Source organism: Ranitomeya variabilis, chromosome 6 (genome assembly GCF_051348905.1).
Source record: "Ranitomeya variabilis isolate aRanVar5 chromosome 6, aRanVar5.hap1, whole genome shotgun sequence".
Lineage (NCBI taxonomy): Eukaryota > Metazoa > Chordata > Amphibia > Anura > Dendrobatidae > Ranitomeya > Ranitomeya variabilis.
Genome location: NC_135237.1, coordinates 442634245 through 442657274, shown reverse-complemented (window position 1 = coordinate 442657274; position 23030 = coordinate 442634245). Strand labels below are relative to the sequence as shown.

Below are 23030 nucleotides of genomic sequence, written 5' to 3'. Positions count from 1 at the left end.
AGTTGTGAGTAGATGGCCCTGCTGGACATCTTTTGATTTTAAAGAGAAGTAAGCATGAGGTGTCTTTCGTCTGCCACACTAAGTTTCCTTGGCTGACCACTGCGTCTACGGTCCTCAGCATTGCTCATTTCTTTGTGTCCTAAAATATATTAAATACAGGCAGATACTTATCCATCATGCAATACCATCAGGCAGGCATCTTATTGGCTCCAAAATTACAGTCAATGTTGTTAAAAACTATAGTCAGCATAAAAAAGAGCAAGGAGTCCTGAACGTGGTGATATGGCCTGGACTGAATCCTGATCTCAACATCATCTGTAATGGATTGTATGAAGAGATAGAAGGATATGAGCAAGTCTTCATCCACAGAAGATCTGTGGTTAGTTTTCCAAGATGTTTGTAGCAACCTTCCTGCCGAGATCCTTCAAAAACTGCGTACAAGTCTACTTAATAGAAGTAATGCTGTTTTGCAGGCAAAGGGTGGTCACACCAAATTTCTCTTTTTTTGTTCACTTTGTATCTTTTCAATTGATTATTAAATAAACTTTTAACACTTCTATTTTTGAAAGTTCCCTTAATTTGTAGCACATTACATGTGCCTAAAACGTTTGCACAGTACTGTATATTTTTACAAATATGGATTTTACAATATAAATAATCCCACAATTTGTCCATTGTTACTCCATAAACTATCGACTTTTATATATGTGATGATTAATATTCTACATCCTTACAAGAAGATCACTTTGTGAATTTTTACTATTTTAAATCAAGCTTTAGAGGTTTTTCCTGTAGTTTATCTTTATAAAATGTAATTTGTGATTTACAAGGTTTAAAGATAAGACAGAAATTGTTGAGAGATTAGAAGAGCACATCGTCCTATGTGTGAGGGAACCTACTTTTGAGTGCTAAAATTGCTAATGAGCTGAAACTTTAGTGCAAAAGTTCTATGCTAAAATGAAACATAAGTGGTCAGGTCCAACTCATTTCTAACAATTTTTTACAGCATCTATCTCTATACTAACAGGAGGCCATTGAACACTTTACCTTGATTAGGTTGCTCTGTTATCACTTTGGAGAAATTTTGCCTAATATTGGCATTAGATTAGCTTTGGTTAGGAAGCTGGCAGTCATACACTTTACATCTTACAAGCATCACCTTCAGGAGTTGTTTGTTGCGGACAGTCCAAACTTTTTACGAAGGTCCCTAGCCAATACACAGTTCGCAATATTCTTCTGCTTGGCCCCCACTGATTGCAAACAGGGTATGTGAAAATAGAGTTTCTAAACCAGGTAACCCATTTAAGATAATATTAGAAATCCCCAAGTCATATTATTAGTCTGGGAAAACACATGTGTGTTATGTATAACCAGACCCATCAATTAGCTCCAAATAGCATGAAGAAATAGGAGAAACCGGAGCATATTTGTATAGAAAAAAAAAAAAAAAATATATATATATATATATACTTTATTGTAACAAACGATGATAAAAACAGCAATAACACTAAAAAGTGTGTGGTGAGTACCATGATTCACAAATACAAGAAGGCATCCACCCCTCTAAAGTCCCCATATACATACTAGTCCAGGAGGGAAATCCCTTCCATATAATGCAGCCCGGTAGAGTGACTAACAAGTGGTCAATTATCAGAATAAAGAAATGAAACAAAAGATATGTACTAAATAGATAGGACCAAGTCAGCTTACCAGGGTGCAGAGAGGGGGATAGAGGAGCGGAGTCCCGCCAGAGTAACCGGGATTAGTGAAGAGATCACAGTACCTGGAATGTGCTTACGGAAATGGAGAATCATCGATGGTATAAAATAAAGGGTTTTATTAACCAATGGATTTTGGCTCCAGACTGACACCTTTTTCAAGGTAAAAACTAGTGATGAGCGAGTGTACTCGGTACTCGGGTTTTCTGAGCATGCTCGGGTGTTCTCTGAGTATTTTGGGCATGCTCATAGATTATGTTTGAATCGCCGCAGCTGCATGACTTGCGGCTGCTAGTCAGCCTGAGTACATGTGGGGATTGCCTGTTTGTTAGGGAATCTCCACATGTATTTAGGCTGTCTAGCAGCTGCAGGGACTCAAACATAATCTACAAGCACGCCCAAGATACTCGGAGAACACCCGAACATGCTCGGAAAACCCGAGTACCGAGTACACTCGCTCATCACTAGTAAAAACCCAATTGTGCAAGCCAGTGAGCTTTAAAAAGGGTAAAATAATTGAAGACGTACATCAGAAAAGGAATCCTCCAGCGATGAGAGGCAAGTATAAAACTTCATGTTTATTCTATATATTTAAAAAGCTGTATAGCCCGACATGCAAGCCACATAGAGTCTAGAAACCTACGTGCTTCGGGTTATAGCCTTAGTCTTGGTATACCATGACTTACCGATCATCACTGGAGGATTCTTTTCCTGATGCACATCTTGTTCTAAATCTGACCGGGTAAGACAGCATGGGGAATGAATGGTCTGGTACATAGCCATAGAGTTACCTGGTAAAGCTGGGGAAGAATCAGTTGGTTGCAGGCAGCTAAGGAAAGAGTGATATGGCACATAGTACAGCTGGTAAGAAATGGTTTAGCACATAAGATAGGTGGGATCGAGTTGTTTGGCACATAAGAGAACTGGTGAAGGAGTGGTTTGGTACATAAGAGAGATAGTGAAGGAGTGGAATGGCACATAAGAGAACTGGTAAAGGAATGGTTTGGTACATAAGAGTACTGGTGAAGTAAAGGTCTAGCACAAGAGAACACGTGAAGGAATGGTTTTGCACATAAGAGTACTGGTGAAGGAATGGTTTGGCACATAAGAGTACTGGTGAAGGAATGGTTTGGCACATAAGAGTACTGGTGAAGGAATGGTTTGGCACATAAGAGTACTGGTGAAGGAATGGTTTGGCACATAAGAGTACTGGTGAAGGAATGGTTTGGCACATAAGAGTACTGGTGAAGGAATGGTTTGGCACATAAGAGTACTGGTGAAGGAATGGTTTGGCACATAAGAGTACTGGTGAAGGAATGGTTTGGCACATAATTCTGTCAGGGAATGAATGATCTGGCACATAGTGGGAGTTAGGCCAGAGTCACACTAACGTATAATATGGATGAGTGCTATGCGATAAAAAATTGCATGGCACTCGGACCAGTATTCATCTATGGGGCAGCTCCCATCACCGTTTTTATCCTCGGCCGTTTTCAACGTACGAGTGAAATCGCAGCATGCTGCGATTGTCACCGACACTCGGCCGACTCTCGGCTCACTCGCACCCATATGAGCCTATGGGTGCGAGTGAGACAGCGCACATCACTCAGATATCATCCGAGTGATGTGCATTATACGCTGACCTCGGCAATGGAGGAGATGGAGAAATTCCTCCGCAGCTGTGCTCCGATACTCCCTGTGCGAGAGGCTCGGAGCGCGGGAGCATGACACTCGGCTACCGTTTAGTAAAAGAGCGGTGTAGCACATAGAAAGGATGGTGAATAAGTAGTGTCGTGCATAAGACAGTTGGAGAAGTCCTGGCACATAATACACTTGGTAAACAAGTGCTCTGGCACATAATATAGGTAGAATGCAGTGGTCAGGCGTGTGGCACAGGTCAGGTGAATGAATGGTTTGGCAAATAAAAAAGATTGTAAAAAAAAAAGTAGTTTAGCCTTTAAGACAACTAGTGAGGACGGTCAGGTTTGTTAGTCTAGGTTCTGAGTTTATTTTTTTCTGCTGCAAGATATAGGAACAGAAAAATAAGTTCTTCGCATCACAAGCTCCCATTAATTATCATGGGATCTGTTGGATTCCCGATACAGTGTCTGCCTTTTAAAGGAACAAAAATTAGCACACCATATTATGCTTTTTCTTCCAGTAAAAAAATTTAAACATACAATGAACCCTCTGAATGCAAGTGTGAAGAAAAGCCTTTTATAGGAACATTGGCCCATTAGACGACTTGGAAATGACTGGTCCGATTCATATCAGGGTTGGTGAAGGAGTAGTCTCGTACATAAGACAGACAGGGAAGGAGTGGACTCACTTTGAGAAGAAAGTCTTAAAGAAGAAGTTTGGGCATGCACCCACACCCTTTACTAATATGTGGCAAGGAGAGTGATTATGGCTGCACTAAACTCTTATTTTCTGCCCTAACACTAACTACAGATTTGTTATTACTGCGCACTGTGAGACAAGAGGAAGGGATTCATATTTTCCATTCATTTTGATCCCACGTTAGGTGTAATAATGGATAGCAGCCTTCATAGTGATTATTGTGAGCTCAACTTAATGTGATTATGAAAGTGGATTGTTGCTTTTGTTTAAGGGCATAATCCGTAATATTATTAACCACAGTAAACACATATGTGAGCATTGTCCCTGCTCAATATATTTTACTGTTATAAGACACATAAAACATTGCAGTCCTCTGGCTGTGTATTAATTGACTTTATTGAAATTATTCCAAGCTAAATATTACTTCTAAAGTTTCAGCAAGGTGATTTCAGAAAGAAAATAAAAGCCAATTTTACACAATAGCTCTTCACAATTATAGTCATTATTTCTCAAATACATTTTTACGCAGTGATTTTTCTGCAGACTATTAGATGTAGTGTGTGAATGTATCTATTCTTCTGTTGATATGTCGTGCAATGGCACATCACTGTTTATGACCCTGTAATTGTTCCACAGAAGATCATTGAATTCTGAATACTTCTGAACAGCATTAAAGCCAAATGAGAATTGGAGAATGTGCAGGTTTTTTGTGTTAAGTGACATATTTATACCCAAGGGTCACTGTTGATAGATTACATTCAATAATAATACATTACATTTCACAAGACACTAATTATTGTAGAAGAGTTTCCATTTGTGTATAGATCATAAAAAAATATTTGCTATTTACTTGCTGTTATAAAACGTATCCAGTAAAGTTATTACATTTATTATGTAGTAGGGCGCCATCTGGTGTTCAAAATCTATAATTACTATTCAATGCTAAGTAGCCAATAGAATTAGCTGTCTGCCCTATGAGATATTTCTATTGGCTGTTTTTCAGTGAGCAATGAATCACAATCCATACACTTGACTGTGAGGAGAATAACTGAGCATGTGTATACACCACCTCTCATCTCATTGAATGGACCTGCGTACTGAACACTATGTGGCGCCATGAACCTGCACAGTGGACACCATGTGGCTGTCACCGTGTGACTATGTGATAGCAACTAACAATGGGCTCCTATTCTGTTCCTCAGGCTAGGGGACCCTGGGTTATCTCTGTCCCCAAGAATAACCCTGATGGTGGGGACGCCTGGGTCTCGCTCCTCGCTATGTTCCTAAAATATGCTATATCTCTCCCCCTTTCCAAGACAGGTAGGGCAGAAGTTTATGGGAAAAACAAACAAGACAGACAAGGAAAAGCAGAAGCACAGTCACACAGCACTTTTACAGGAATAAACACTAAGGACCAAAAAGCGTAAAGCCAGTGAGGCAAAGATGTAACTCAGAGACACCAAAGGAAAGGAAAGGCTACACCAAAAACCACTCTCAACCAACTTAGAAGTAACCACCAGTAAGCCTGGATGTGTCCACCTCTCCAAACCAGAATAGACAAACTATAGCTGGTATTACCTGAATATCATATATAGCTGATATCACTGGTTCTCCCGCGGCATGTGACTAAGGCCGGAGTCACACTACTGTATAACACGGCCAAGTGCTATGTGATAAAACATCACATAGCACTTGGCCCAGTGTTATACTATGGGGAAGCTCAGATCTACGATTACTTTCTCGTGACAATTCGGCATGAGAGAACAATCACAGCATGCTGCTGATTGGCAGCGAGACTCTGCTCACTCACATCCATACAAGTCTATGGGTGTGAGTGAAAAATCGCACTGCACTCAGATACCACCTGAGTGCAGTGCAATATACGCCAACGCCAGTTGTGACACCCCAGGAGTTCAGTTGTCACAGTCGTATTGCCTTCCTTTTGGGGGGGTGATGCCATGCTTGGAAGTGAGGAAGATTCCTTTAACAGGTAGCACGTTTACACAACACTGTTCTGACTCCAGGCCAGAAAGGGGAGTTCTGATCCAGTTTATGGGTGGCTTCCCTATATATTCTGGCTGGAGGAGGAGTTAGAGTCAGTCTGTCAGAGAGGAGTAAGGAGCGAGGAGTGAAAAGCTGGTTCTGCAGCTCCTGGAAAGAGAAGAGAGGGACAGAGCAGTCTGTGAGGGACTGCGAGGGGAAAAGAGGCAAATGAAAGGAAAGATACTGGGGTGGAGCTGCGAGAGGGCTCACTCCAGAATAAGCGCAAGTAACCGGAAGCCAGAATTCCGAGGTTGTGGGGGTAACTGTATGCACCAAAGCAGATACCTGCGGGCAGGAGATTTCATGTCGCCTGTCCACCATTAATACCGCACAGCAGCATATAGAGCCCGGGAGTCGCCGCAAGTAGGGACACCTGTAAAAAGGCTCGAGTTGCCTGCTTAAAGGGACTGAGAGAAAAGTGAGGACCTTGTGTGAAGCTTTAGGCTACAAGGTACTACAACACAGCGCAGTAAGGAAGGAAGGCTTCCAACCCCACCTGGCTAGGGGGATTCCGGATTTCTCCCAGGCTGGCCGGACCTCACCATCACCTATGATCCGTACCCTGGACTGTGGCTGCATACTACCAGTAAAAGGTAAAGAGACTGCAACCTTGTGTCCTCTAATTCTTTCCTGCACTTCACCATCTATAATCCTTACCAACTACACTGGGAACCCTGGGGACTAAGTTCTATCTGTGGGGAACTATACCACCTCTGTTGCAATACCATCTTCCCCAGAGGACCCCTTTAAGCAGCGTCGGCCATCCCTGGTCAAATACTACAGGTGGCGTCACGAACATTACTACCATAGACTTCACTTCCATATGCTTTTCACCTTTTATTGGACTCCCAGGGCCACGGACCGGGTCGCTGCCACCGTGACACATCCCTTAAAGAACCGGCTCGGTTCCGAATACCCCATGGCCCTAGCAGCTGTGCTCCAATTCTGTCATGCAAGAGGGTTGGGGCAGTAACATGACCCTTGGATAATGCTCGCAGAAGAGCAGAAGCCGAGGGCCATTAGCATATCGCATCCAATGCTCTTTCTTGCATCAGACGTTATACGCTGGTGGGACTCCAGCCTAAAGGAGATTAACAACCTAGCCGAGCACAGATTTAACTCTCGCTAACCTGCCTAGGAACTACAAGTCCTTGAGTCGATATCCGAGTCTCCCTGCACTGATCATAGCTAGAATCTGTGGATTCCACAAATTCTGATGCCGACATGGCATTCGTGATACTTGCAAAAACCTCCCTGTGACAGTGACGCCATAAAAAAGAAAATTTTATTTTTCACTGGACTGAGTTTTTCAGCAGCCTGTAAATTGTGAGTATTATTATTTTTTGTGATATGTATAGTGGAAGTCATAAGTAATGGCAAACCAACCCCTTAAAAGGAGATTGTCACAGCTATGCAGTACATCCATTTAATTTCTTTTTAGGAATGTTTTTTTTTTTTTTTTGTCAGATTGGAAGATTTTTCATGTGTTGCCAAGTTCCTGTTTCCTGTATTGAGATTTTCTTAGTTGGTGTGGTTTTTAACACAGGCAAACCTGAAACTTAGCAACTAATGATAGAGAGATGGGGTTAGCTGAAGACAGGCTTAGGCCGGCGTCACACTAGCGAGTTTTACGGACGTATGAGCGCAGAAAATAAGTAAAAAATTCCCACGCTCCAGTTCATATGAGTTCATCCAGCAGAGGGCGCATCACCGCGACTCAAGGTAACTACAGGACAGTCCCCTGCACTCCATTCATTCCCCGGGGTTTTACATCCACGAGCACAACTGCATTAGCAGAGCTCCTGGGTATAAAATGATTTAACCCCTTCAGATGGATTTACAGTGTGGGACAAGACTGTAACGACGGAAGGTATGGAAAATTGTTGATTTTTTATTTTTCCTTTTTACAGAACGAGGGTCTTCAGGTGGATTAAGAGTATAATAAAATATTACAGCACCCTGTGTCTTTATTTCATTAAAGTACTTTGTAATAATGTGTGTGTGTTTTATTAACCTTTTCGTACTATTGGGTTAATAATGGATAGGTATCATAATTGACGCCTCTCCATTATTAATCTGGCTTAATGTCACCTTACAATAGCAAGGTGACATTAACCCTTCATTACCCCATATCCCACCGCTACACGGGAGTGGGAAGAGAGAGGATAAGTGCCAGAATAGGCGCATCTTCCAGATGTGCCTTTTCTGGGGTGGCTGGGGGCAGATGTTTTTAGCCGGGGGGGGCAATAACCATGGACCCTCTCTAGGCTATTAATATCTGCCCTCAGTCACTGGCTTTACCACTCTGGTGGAGAAAATTGCGCGGGAGCCCACGCCAATTTTTTCCGCGATTTAACCCTTTATTTTTCAAGCTACAGCGACCAAATTTTGCACATACACACTACTAACATTATTAATGTGGAATATGCAAAAAAAAAAGGGATATGAGATGGTTTACTGTATGTAAACCATGTCTGATATCATGTCGGGTTTGTGAAGGGGATAGCAAAAGCCGGCAATTGAATTACCGGCTTTTGTGCTATCTCGCGCTGAATTAAATATAAATACAGTATATATATATATATATATATATATATATATATATATATATATATATGTGTCTCAATTACATATACATATATATATATACATATATATATATATATATATATATATATATATATATATATATATATATATATATATAGACTGTATATATGTTTTAACGAACATTTGAGCCCATAAATCCATTAGATGTCGGTTTTGCAAGCCTGCAAGAAAATATCGCAGTACGGATGCCATACGGATTACATACGGAGGATGCCATGCGCAAAATACGCTGACACACCCTGCCTACGGATGACATACGGATCACTATTTTGGGAACATTTCTGCGTATTACGGTCGTAAAAAACGGACCGTAATTTCATATGCTGAGTGTGAGGCCATCTTTAATGGAAGGTCTATGGAGTTTGTTTCGGTGTCGGAGGAAAGCAGCACTTGGCTTATCACTTTTGTACTCCACTTTACAGATTGGCAGCACCTGAATCCCCAGTGATCAAATCTTCTGACAAATCTATATATGTCAAATATTCAGTGGAAGTCCATTTTCTATTTAAATTGTGATATTACAACAGAAATCAACTTTTTTTTCTTTAATATATTGTTGAAGACTTTCAGATAACAGCAATATTCAGTACAATCGTTGTGTGTTATTTCTGTATTTAGTGTTTTATTTTATATCTTATTTTATGTCTAGGCTGCCAAGTGTTATAAACTTAGACTATGTTCACACAATGAGTATATGGTGTGAATTTTCCATTTTTATTGCAGAGATGGAAAACTACACTGTCAAATTTTAACTACATCTCCTATTCCTATAAATTTTAAAGGTAGGATCCATCTCTAATCGACAGCGGCCTTAGGCTAAGTTGACACAATCGTATAATAAATTGTCCACATTTCATACAGAAAAACGTCCAATTTTTCATTTTTATTGCCACTCATATGACATCCCTTTTTAAACATAAACGCTTATTCAAATTTTCAATACCAAATACATTTTCCTATATTAAAGAATTACAATTCATCAGTACGGGATCCAATTTTTTTGTTCATACATAGACTTGAATAGCAAGTCTGATCACAAATAAAGAACATACTAGTGCATGATGCAATTTTTTCACACATTCGATCCATGTAAAAAAAAGTAATCTGAAGAACCCCATTGAATAACATCAGGTACAAGTTCTGTCAGTTTTTTTCATAGACAACACTAAAGCCGAAAATACGGTTGTGTGATCGTAGCTTTAGACAGATAGGGTGAGTGTTCAACCAACCGTCACTCTATGCTTAAAAGTAAGCAAAAAAAAACAATCTGACACACTTCCTGGAAAAATGAGTCAAATGTGAATAGGAGCAAACTCCAGCGTCTGCAATAGCATCCAAACTAACAAGTGCAACAGCACGCTGAGTCTGCTAAGGAGTATGTGAACATTTAGTATGTGAAATTTGAACAGCGTTTTTGCTATAAAGTATAGCCTGTACTTGTAGAATTGAAACGCTTAGCACACAAACTGACCAGTTCTCATGTGCCTACCTGCCACAATACAAGGCATACCCTGTAAATGGTAACATATACTATCAAGTTTTATCAGGATGAGAGCAGGTGTTCACACTGATCAGACGTGACACAGTCTGAATACGCCATGGAGAACGTTCTGTTTCCTTCAACATCCTCCAGCATAACCAGCTTGGCAGTGGGTAAGTGACGGTGTGGGGAGGCTTTTATTTGGAGGGCCGCACAGCCCCCCATGTGCTAGCCAGAGATACCCTGACTGCCATTAGGTACCAGGATGAGATCCTCAGACCCATTATGAGACCATATGCAGGTGCAGTGGGCCCTGGTTCCTTCTAATGCATGACAATGCTAGGTCTCATGTGGATGGAGTGTGCCAGCAGTACCTGCATGATGATGCTTTGGACTGGCCCACCCGTTCCCCAATCCTGAATCCAATCAAGCACATCTAGGACATCATGTCTCGTTCCATCCACTAACTCCACGTTGCACCACAGACTGCCGACTAATGTTTTAATCCAGGCCTGGGAGGAGATCTCTCATGAGAACATCCGCTGCCTCATCAGGACCATGCCCAGGTCAAATACAGGCACGTGGAGGCCACACACAGTACTGAGCATCATTTCCTTGTCTTGAGGCAATTTCCACTGAAGTTGGATCAGCCTGTAATTTGATTTTCCACTTTGATTTTGAGTATCTTTTCAAATCCAGACCTCCATGGGATATTCATTTTGATTTACATTGATCATTTGTATGTTTTATTGTTCTCTAGGCATTCCACTATGTAATGAATACAGATTTGCAACTTGAATATTTCATTCAGTGATATCTAGGATGTGGAATTTTAGTGTTCCCTATATTTTTTTTGAACAGTATATATATATATATATTATTATTATTATTATTTTTCCATTTAGAGCTGGGTGGAAATAATACTTCATATTTTGGTACCATCATTCAGATGCTTGTCATGTTTAGACATCTAAGAGGCAGAGCTTTTGGTAATCCTTATGTGGTTGTGTTGTAATACACTGAGCAACATGAATTGTGATATATTCCAGGTGAAGACTTCTCCTGTGTTTCTTCATTTTGTCATCAGTTCATTTCCCCCTTTAAGTTTTGTCGTTGTGTGTATGTGCATTGTAAAGTGACACTTCAGTGACGACTGTCCTGTCTCCATTTAACCCTTGCAAATCTAGCAGCTGTTTAATCACGCTTTATCTATAATGTGCTTTTTTTCAGTCCCGACCTATCCCCTCACACCTCACCTCCGCTGTAGCAGAAAGTATCTTAGCCTCAGCCTGTGAGAGTGAAAGTAGGAATGCCGCCAAGAGGATGAAGCTCGACAGACAGCAGGTACTGTTCATGTCTGTACATTACCATTACCAATGATGATATTAAATATAACATATTAAATACGTCGGGAGAGATGAGTAATTCCATTTGCACTGCCCTGGACTGGTGTCCAGCCTGGACCTTTGTGGCAACTGGTCTTCACTTCTGCACCGCATCCACTGCCCTGCATCCTGGACTTCTCTAGGCCTAATGCCTTGTCATAACATGCCTCACACTATGATATCATGCCACGCAGACCTAGTAAGCTGATGAAGACCGGTTGCCACAGAGAACTAACCTGGTTGCTGGACCTAGTGCCACAGAGGACTATCCTGGTTGCTGGACCTAGGCAGAGTGAATCGAATTGCCCATCTCTACGTGTCATGTGAATATAGCAATGGATAAGTCCTTATAACGTCAATTATCGAATAGTCTTTAATGTGATATCAATAAAGGCTTTGTCTCCCTGCCCCCCGCAATCTTGCTCGAGATATTCTATAAGCCAAAATAGAAAGCCACTCTGCTATTCATCTGATTCCTTGCATTACCTGTGTGACTGGCTATAGAATTCCCTCTGCAAAATGAGCTTGAAGTCTGGGTGTATCAAGAGCTTGCTTCTATATGAAAAGATTAGTCTCTGGTAAGACAGTCCATCACATTAATACACATGACCACTGCAGTCAATCACTGACCGCAGGGTTCACATTATGAATCTGCAGCAGATATACCTCCATATATTTATTATACTGTTGTGAAGTTTTGATCAGGGAAGTAGTTTAATGCTAAAAACATTTCATATGCATGGCTTGGTATCACTGTAGTAATCTTGTGAGAAGAACACCATGTAAAAGCGCATTACTGCCAACATTCACCTTCTCTGTGCTCCCAAACTGACTGACATGAAGTCATTTGTTCAGTACCGTAAACCAGTATTTTTATCAGTACTTACAAACCTATACGGACCATATAAACAGACCTTTGGGACAAGAATTACATAAAGTATCTTGAATGTTGCAGCATTCTAGTCCACATGTCACATGTACAGTAGATGTTACATATAATGGGATCAATGGTCGGTTTCTACTGCTTACTTACTGGTCCCCGTGGGGTGATGACTGTTCTATATTGGAAACACTATGGGCTCCTTTGTGCTCACTGCTGGTAACGTGTTCATCTGACTGAGCCATCAACATTCAGGAGCGAAAATAATAACAATACAATGACTGAACTTAAGCTGCTTTCACACTAGCGTCGGTACGGGCCCGTCACAGTGCTTCGGGCCTATGTACCGACGCATGCTGTGAAAGAAATGACCATTGTAAGGTCCGGGGAGGAGGGGGCGGAGTTTCGGCCGCGCATGCGCGGTCGAAAATGGCGGGCTCAACGCACAAAAAAAGTTACATGTAACTTTTTTTGCGCCGACGGTCCGCCAAAACACGACGCAACCGTCGCACAACGGTTCCAACGTGTGGCGATACGTCGCAATGCGTCGGTAATGTAAGTCTATCGGGAAAAAACGCATCCTGCAGACAACTTTGCAGGATGCGTTTTTTCTCCTAAACGGCGCATTGCGACGTCTTCCGAACAATGCTAGTGTGAAAGTACCCTTAGTTAATAAAGCTGCTGAAATCTATAATGGTGACATAAGTAGACACACAGTTAAAATGTGGCCCTGTACACAAGTAGAACAATAGTTATTGTGTAATTGTGTAATCAAAATATAAAAATCTAGTAACTCAACTAAATCGAATGTACCGTGGAAGAAGCTGCAATATACAGCTCTGGCAAAAATTAAGAGACCACTGCAAAATTTTCAGTTTGTCTGATTTTTCTCTTTATAGGTATATTTTTGAGTAAAGTGTAAATTGTTCTTTTATTCTATAAACTACTGACAACATGTCTCCGAATTTCCAAGAAATACATTTTGGATTTATTTTCTGAAAATGAGAAATGGTCAAAATAACAAAAAAATGCATTGCTTGCGGACCCCAAATAATGCAAAAAAACAAGTACATAATAATTTGGAAACAACAATACTAATGTTTTAACTCAGGAAGAGTTCAGAAATCAATATTTTGTGGAATAACCACGATTTTTAATCAGAATGAGGTTGTACTCTGGTTGGAATTCAACTGACACTGGAATGGAATGGCTGTCAGACATGTAGAAAAGCTAATTTTTATAAAACTGTGCAGTGGTCTCTTAATTTTTGCCAGAACTGTATATTCAACATTCCTTTTAAACTTGTGAACTAAACATTGAGTGCAATAATTTTATAAAATGCATTAAATGAGCCAAATTGGGATTTAGTCACAAAATAGACAGAAAAATCCCCAAAAGCAGAAATGGATCAGTACTGCCTTCCCAGATCTAGCTCACTATCCAGAGAATATAATACAATTTGTAGTGTAGCGGAACTTGTCACACAGCAGGAGATGTCATCACATTTCCAGTAACTTCATATGTTAAACAATTCACATTTCACTGAATCTATGAAATCTATTAAAGAGGTTGTCCACTACTTTATCATTGATGGCCTATCATTAGAATAGGTCATCAATGTCTGATCAGCCGGGGTGCAACACCCGGCATTCCCCCTGCCGATCAGCTGTTATCACTTCCGCCGTTGGCCGCCATCCAGAGTTACTCACATGCAGAGGTGCTCTGTCTTCTGCTAGTGGCCGCAGCAAGGTATTGTACATCCGCCTCCTATTTATTTGCTACTGCCTCTACAAGATGATGGCCAGCTCTGCAAGTGAGTGCTTTCAGACGGCGCCCGCCGCCACCGATAACAGCTGATTGGCAGGGGAGCCAGGTGTCGGACCCCGGCCACTCAGACTTTGATGCTCCATCCAAAGGATAGGTCATCAATGAGAAAGTAGTGGACAACCTCTTTAAAGGTTCTCAAGTAGAATTGCAGTCAGTGATCATTAGTGAGACGTTCAAATTATTTTTAAGATATTCATGCAGGAACTAGTCAAGACTAATAAATGCCACAATGGCTAGTCTGGCAGACCACACAGTTCATATACTCACATATTGCTAGTTCTGGATTTTAAGTCTTTAAGTTGTTTTAATTCTCTGACCTTTTTAGGACATGTTCACACATAGCGGAAAGTTTTTTCCATTGTGTCTTTTTTGTGCAAAAAAATCTGCCGCATTTATCTGTCCAAGCAAAGTGGATATGATTTAATGAAAACTCATGCCCACTGTGCATTTGGGGATACTGTTGAACTGTGTGCAATCTTAAGGCCGGCGTCACACTAGCGAGTTTTACGGACGTATGAGAGGTGCAGAAAATACAGATTGCATACAGTACAATGATTCTCTATGGCCCAGCTCCTATCTGCCGTATTTTACTGATCCGTATTATACAGTCTTGTACGGCCGTAGAAAATCGCAGCATGCTGCGTTTGTCACCGTATTGCGCAAAAAAATCGCCAATGAAAGTCTATGGGGGTGAGAAAAATATGGATTACACACGGACCATGCGTGTGACTTGCGAGAAATATGCACCGGTGTTATAGAGAAAAGCCGGCAATTCAGTGCGGTGTACAGTAAAATCACACTGACAGAATAGAATAGAATAGGTAGAATAAATGTCTACACATAGAATAGGTGTATATATATATATATATATATATATATATATATATATATATATATATATATATGTGTAGCGCCCCCACTGCCGCAGGGCCGAGGGGTACCCGGTACCGGGCCTCTGAGTCTCTGCTCTGGGGTTGTCACGGTGGCTAGGCCCGGTCCGTGACCCTGCTGAGGGGCGCTCCAAATAAATAATAGGTGTGGATGGTGTTGGTAGTGCGGTGTAGTGCCGGTCGCAGTTAATAACGAGGACACCAGGTTGCAGTCTCTTTACCTCTTTACTGAAGGTCTCAAAGTCCTCAATCCGGGATACGGTTAACCAGGCTGCGCAAGTCCGGCCGGTCCGATGGCACCTCCAGAGTTCCCTTTGCAGGTGGAAATCTGTGCCTTCCTACTAGCGCTATGTGTTGTGGTCCTCCCCTGCTGGGCTTACGGGATAGTCCCCACAACTGTTGTGTCTGTTTCTCGTGTTCCCTCACAACTTGATTAGATGATCTTCTGCTAGTCCTGCCGTTGGTTTGAAGTATGGCTTAGAGCTCTGTACCTCCTCGGCGTTCCGGCCGCCGGTTGTTTGCACCTCAGTAGGATGTTGCCTCGATCTTACAGCACGACTCCTACTGGTATTCTCCTTCTTGCTTTGATCTCGTTTCTCACTCAGCACAATAAATCTCGCTTCTTGTCCTTTCTTAGGGCACCGCCGCTATGAAGTGCAGGCGCGGTCCCGTAGCTTTCTCTCTGTTTGCCAGGCCTCTGTCAGGATCCCACCCCAGACAGGGACCCTACCGAATCTTCCCCTACAACACCCTCTGCCACAAGGTGTTGCCTGGTTCCAACCCAGTCAGCGTTCTCTCTAACTTCCTGCCTAACCCCCAGTTTTACCAGACTGTGAGGAGTGGCCTAATGAATAGTACCCTTAGCTCCCCCTGGAGGCCAGACTGTGAAATGTATTGGTGTCTGTGATACCTGGTCAGATGAACTCCTTCAGTGCCATCAGACATACCATAGCCCCCCTTAGCGGCGGAGCCACAGTACTGCAACGACCAGGACTCTGGGGCGCTGCATATATATATATATATATATATATATATATATATATATATATATATATATATATATATATAGGTCAGTGAGACACATACTGTATATATATATATATCTATTTATATTTCATACAGCGCTAGATATCATAAAAGCCGTTAATTCAATTGCCGGCTTTTGCCATCTCCTTCCCAAACCCGACATGATATGAGACATGGTTTACATACAGAAAACCATCTCATATCCCTTTTTTTTGCATATTCCACACTATTAATGTTAGTAGTATGTATGTGCAAAATTTGGGCCCTCTCGCTATTAAATTAAAGGGTTAAATGGCGGAAAAAATTGGCGTGGGCTCCCGCACAATTTTCTCCGCCAGAGTGGTAAAGCCAATGACTGAGGGCAGATATTAATAGCCTAGAGAGGGTCCATGGTTATTGGCCCCCCTGGATAAAAACATCTGCCCCCAGCCACCCCAGAAAAGGCACATCTGGAAGATGCGTATATTCCGGCACTTAGCCCCTCTCTTCCCACTCCCGTGTAGTGGTGGGATATGGGGTAATGAAGGGTTAATGTCACCTTGCTATTGTAAGATGACATTAAGCCAGATTAATAATGGAGAGGCGTCAATTATGACACCTATCCATTATTAATCCAATAGTACGAAATGGTTAATAAAACACACACATTATTAAAAATGTTCTTTAATTAAATAAAGACACAGGGTGTTTTCATATTTTATTAGACTCTTAATCCACCTGAAGACCCTTGTTCTGTAAAAAAGGAAAAATAAAAAAACAACAATATCCCATACCTTTCGTCGTTCAGGTCACGTCCCACGATGTAAATCCATCTGAAGGGGTTAAATCATTTTACACCCAGGAGTTCTGCTAATGCAGTCGCTCCTGTCTGTAAAACTTGGTGAATGAATGGAATGCAGGGGAATGTACTGTAGTTACCTTGAGTCGCGGTGATGCGCCCTCTGCTGGATGTCCTCATATGAACTCGAGCCTGGGAATTTTTCAGGACATTCCCCTGCTTTCCATTCATTCCCCTGGGTTTTACAGCCATGAGCACTGCATTAGCATGATTACAATAGCAAGGTGACATTAACCCTTCATTACCCCATATCCCATCGCTACACGGGAGTGGGAAGAGAGTGGCCAAGTGCCAGAATAGGTGCATCTTCCAGATGTGCCTTTTCTGGGGTGGCTGGGGGCAGATGTTTTTAGCCAGGGGGGGCCAATAACCATGGACCCTCTCTAGGCTATTAATATCTGCCCTCAGTCACTGGCTTTACCACTCTGGCGGAGAAAATTGCGCGGGAGCCCACGCCAATTTTTTCCGCGATTTAACCCTTTAATTTAATAGCTAGAGGGCCCAAATTTTGCACATACACACTACTAACATTAATAGTGTTGAATATGCCAAAAAAAAGGGATATGAGATGGTTTACTGTATGTAAACCATGTCTCATATCATGTCGGTTTTGGGAAGGAGGTAGCAAAAGCTGGCAATTGAATTACCGGCTTTTATGCTATCTAGCGCTGAATTAAATATAAATATATGCATATATATATATGTGTCTCAATGACATATATATATATATATATATATATATATATATATATATATATATATATACTGTATATATGTTTTAACGAACATTTGAGCACATAAATCCATTAGATGTCGGTTTTGCAAGCCTGCGAGAAAATATCGCATTACGGATGCCATACGGATTACATACTGAGGATGACATGCGCAAAATACGCTGTCACACCCTGCCTACGGATGACATATGGATCACTATTTTGGGAACATTTCTGCGTATTACGGCCGTAAAAAACGGACCGTAATTTCATACTCTGAGTCTGACGCCGGCCTAAGAGTGATGCATCCGTCTGTAAGATTTGTAACAATTTTTTACTTTTTAAAGTCAGTTAAATCTCTTTTTTTGCCAGTTTTGCTTGAGAAAAACCAGCTGCCTAATAATTCTGCACACACCCCCTCATTACACAAATTCACATCACCCGATCTGCTTCATCCAATAAGTGTTCAAGACAGTTTATACTGTTTTAAGTTGGAAACCTTGCATAAAATGATATGGTTAAAATACTCACCTGCCCAATAATTCTGCACTCAGGGTCAAGTGGGCAGCTTTGTGATTGCATTATCCATGTAACAAAGATATTCTGTATTAGTATCACCAATATGGATAAGGCCTGAGCAAAAAGGCACACGTGATCCAGTGTACAGGTGAAAAACCTTCTTCCAACTTTATTTTTTCACCTTAATATCCATTTGACATTAGCATGTAAAACTATGGTACATTTCAAGCAGACAGACCAAAATCCCGTACTGTCATATTGAATTCCATACGGCCATTTTTGACCATTATCCACACACATGCTGCTTGAAGCGAGGGGTTCAAAACTGTGCAAAATGTATCAAACATTGTGCAGCACTTCTATTCATTTGTTGCAGATAATGGCAACCCCGCCGGCTTCCCCACATTGTTTTTCATTCTAAAAGCTTCTAGTCTGTTAAGTGACTGATACCTAAATGTCTGTAGGTGAAGGCTGCAATGCGACGTTACATCTGAGTTTAATGGATATTGATCACAATACATTTTCAGCATATACATGACAGTGACATCTGACTTCACATCGGTAAGAGAGTCGTGGGAGTAACAATGGAGCATGGGTGACACCATGTGCAGAGTGGGAAACATTCATTCTGCCTGGAGCAGCGTCACAGCATTGATCTTTCAGGTAGAGGATACATTTTCGGGGTGATAGCTTTATAAGCAACTAGCTGAAAAGCCCGGCGTTGCCTGGGCATAGTAAATATCTGTGGTTAGTTATAGCACCTCACTTCTCTTATTTTCCCATCACGCCTCTCATTTTCCCCATCACATCTTTCATTTTCCCCCTCACATCTTTCATTTTCTCCCTCACACCTCTCATTTTCCCCCTCACTCCTCTTATTTTCCCCCTCACTCCTCTCATTCCCCCCTAACACTTGTCATTTCGACCTCACATCTGTCATTTTCCGATCACTCCACTATTTTCCCTCACTCCTCTCATTTTGCACTCACACCTTTTCATTTTCACCTCACACCTCTCATTTTCACCTCAGTATATACATGTTTGTCATCTCCCTTATATATAGTATACACCTGTATGTCATCTCCTGTATATAGTATATACCTGTATGTCATCTCCCCTGTATATAGTATATACCTGCTGTGTGTCATCTCCCCTGTATATAGTATATACCTGTATGTCATCTCCTCCTATATATAGTATATACCTGTATGTAATCTCCTCCTGTATATAGTATATACCTGTGTGTCATCTCACCTATATATAGTATATATCTGTGTGTCATCTCCTCCTGTATATAGTATATACCTGTGTGTCATCTCACCTATATATAGTATATATCTGTGTGTCATCTCCTCCTATACATAGCATATACCTGTATGTCATCTCCTCCTGTATATACTATATACCTGTAGGTAACCTGCTCCTGTATATAGTATATACCTGTGTCATCTCCTCCTGTATATAGTATATACCTGTATGTCATCTCCTCCTTTATGTAGTATGTACCTGTATGTCATCTCCTCCTCTATATAGTATATACCTGTGTGTCATCTCTCCTGTATATAGTATATATCTGTGTGTCATCTCCTCCTGTATATAGTTTATACCTGTGTGTCATCTCCCCTGTGAATAGTATATACCTGTGTGTCATCTCCTCCTGTATATAGTATATATCTGTATGTCATCTCCTCCTGTATTAGACCTCGTTCACACGTTATTTGGTCAGTATTTTTACCTCAGTATTTGTAAGCTAAATTGGCAGCCTGATAAATCCCCAGCCAACAGTAAGCCCACCCCCTGGCAGTATATATTAGCTCACACATACACATAATAGACTGGTCATGTGACTGACAGCTGCCGGATTCCTATATGGTACATTTGTTGCTCTTGTAGTTTGTCTGCTTATTAATCAGATTTTTATTTTTGAAGGATAATACCAGACTTGTGTGTGTTTTAGGGCGAGTTTCGTGTGTCAAGTTGTGTGTGTTGAGTTGCGTGTGGCGACATGCATGTAGCGACTTTTGTGAGATGAGTTTTGTGTGGCGACATGCGTGTAGCAACTTTTTGTGTGTCGAGTTGCATGTGACAGGTTAGTGTAGCAAGTTGTGTGCAGCAAGTTTTGCGCATGGCGAGTTTTGCGTGTGGCGAGTTTTATGTGTGGTGCCTTTTGAGTATGTGCAAGTTTTGTGTGAGGCAACTTTTGCATGTGTTGCAACTTTTGTGCATGTGGCAATTTTTCCGCGTGTGCAAGTTTTGCGTGTGGCGAGTTTTCCATGAGGTGAGTTTTGCACGTGTGGCGAGTTTTGCATGTGGAGTTTTGCGCGTGGCGAGTTTTGAGCGGCGACTTTTGTGTTTCGACTTTTATGTGGCGAGGTTGGTGCATGTGTGGTGAAATGTGCGCTGAGGGTGGTATATGTGTTCGAGCACGTGGTAGTGTGTGGCGCATTTTGTGTGTGTGTTCATATCCCCGTGGTGGTGTGGTGATTATCCCATGTCGGGGCCCCACCTTAGCAACTGTACAGTATATACTCTTTGGCGCCATCGCTCTCATTCTTTAAGTCCCCCTTGTTCACATCTGGCAGCTGTTAATTTGCCTCCAACACTTTTCCTTTCACTTTTTCCCCATTATGTAGATAGGGGCAAAATTGTTTGGTGAATTGGAAAGCGCGGGGTTAAAATTTCACCTCACAACATAGCCTATGACGCTCTCGGGGTCCAGACGTGTGACTGAGCAAAATTTTGTGGCTGTAGCTGCGACGGTTCAGATGCCAATCCCGGACATACACACACACATACACACATTCAGCTTTATATATTAGATGTTGTATCACTATAAGTAACTAAAGCTCACTGAGGAGCCTCTAACAGGATATATAACTGCAGATCTGACACGTGTGCAGAGGTTATAGTAGAACCTAAAGACTGGGGGTAAGGTGAAGTCCAATGGACCCATATATCCAGATCATTACGGATATAGGCCTGTGATTTTAGGGGGACCCTGTTGATCATTTTACATTGAGGTTCGCAAGATTCAAGTTATTCTACTGGGAAAAGCCCTTTAAGAGGGGGTTTACTGTGACTAAGGATATATGCACACAACATCTTTTTCAGGTGGAAAGCACTGCAAAAGCACCACATAAAGTGAGCATAATGCCTGGCAATGTCAAAGCAACATATTCCATCTTATGTAACTTCTTTTAATTGCTTCAGGGTTTCCGAAGGGACATATTCATTCTTTGGGTGGCTTTCACTCAGAAACCGCCCACACTATATTTCACAGCATAGTAACAGACGCCATCTTCAGCGCCACTATATAGCAAAACCGTCGGCAAAGCCATTTTAGGCAAACATTCGCCAGCATTTCCTAATGCTGCTTACCCCGGAAAAATTCTGTGGCTGCACCAGCGTCTAAAAGATACTGTGCGTACAAAGCCTACGATTGACTCATTGAGCTCATCGGCTGGTGGGATCTACGTTGGCCAAGCTGCAGAGCTCAGTGATTAGCGGCAGTGATAATGTGAGCTGTCGTTGTGATGTCACCTCTGCAGCCAAACCATTGAGACCAGGGCAGCAGCGGAGAAGCAGTGCTGGACCTGAGGATGGTGAGCAGTACAAATACTATCTATGTGATATTTTACGTTACAAGAAAGGCTTGAGGTCTACTTTAGTAGAAAACCCCTCTGAGTAGTAGTAATGTTGTTTCAGAAATTTGAAGAAGGATTCAGAAAGTAGGTCAAAGTTCAGGTATTATCTTCAGGAGTCAAAAATGTTTAGTAAGTTTATAAACTCTAGTGGAAGAAATATAACTCTGTGATGGTTTTTTTGAAACCATAGTCCTAGATGAGTTATCCAGAAGGTAGGCAATTCAAGGTGGGTTAGCATCCGAGACTCACAGGAGTGGGATAAATCTGCAGGTGAAGGCAAAGTAAGTATTCGGTCCCCACTATGAAGCAGATAACACAACCGGTGATCCCACCTGTACTCCAGCCTTTTGACTTGTAGCTCTGACATGGACCAGTCATTGCCTGGGTCGGTGTGTGTTATCCTCTCATGGGACCCTGCTGTTACCTCCCAGATGGTCATGTACCGTGAATTATAGACATATATTAATGATGGTGTTAATTATGAATGAAGAAAACACTTGTCCACACTTCATGCTACGACTTCCGGATTCTGTCAGGACACCTGCAGTTTAGAGACGCACATCTCAGATACTCAAGTACTAACTGTGAAAAAGTAAAAAAAAAAATAAAAAAAAATTGAAGTGATAAATTGAGCACCACCCCATCATTAAGAATTGCAAGAAGTAGTGCTTTTAGCTCTTAAGGACTCTAGAGGCTGATGAAGGCAGCTATTAGGTCTGTGACAAAGCAATTATGGACTAGACACATATGCTGCGGCTGACCTGACATTTGTCTCTGGATAGTTGTCATAGCAGCAGCCCGTACAGAACAGTTTGATGCAAGTGTTTACTCGTCCTCCACCCAAGAAAAGTCCAACTAACTGCAGCAGATTTCTCTACAGTGTGTGCGCGCCTCCTGTGACCAGGAGATCCATGGCTTTTATGCAGTATTTACAGTGAATAAATAGAACAATGTTATTGATTTACCCCAGGCTGGTCCGCAGTGCCATTCAGTCGTAATGGCTATCAGGTATCAGGGCTGTTACCAGGGAGCACTACCAGGGGCGTAACTACCGCGGTCGCAGCGGTCGCCAGTGCAGGTCAGAGGCACCCAACACCATGTTGCAGTGCAGGAGATT

General features: G+C 41.8%; 1 protein-coding gene across 5 annotated transcripts in view; it reads left to right on the top strand.

The window, feature by feature from the left end:
- The window catches only part of NOL4 (nucleolar protein 4), a 458727-nt gene that overhangs the window by 402019 nt on the left and 33678 nt on the right, over window positions 1–23030 (top strand). For all 5 annotated transcript variants that reach the window (XR_013217024.1, XR_013217025.1, XM_077270425.1 and 2 more), the window contains one exon: window positions 11422–11535. Coding sequence is in view for 3 of the 5 variants with exons in the window: in XM_077270425.1 (XP_077126540.1) it covers window positions 11422–11535 (114 nt within the window). In the remaining 2 variants the exon portion in view is untranslated. The remainder of the gene's footprint in view (window positions 1–11421; window positions 11536–23030) is intronic.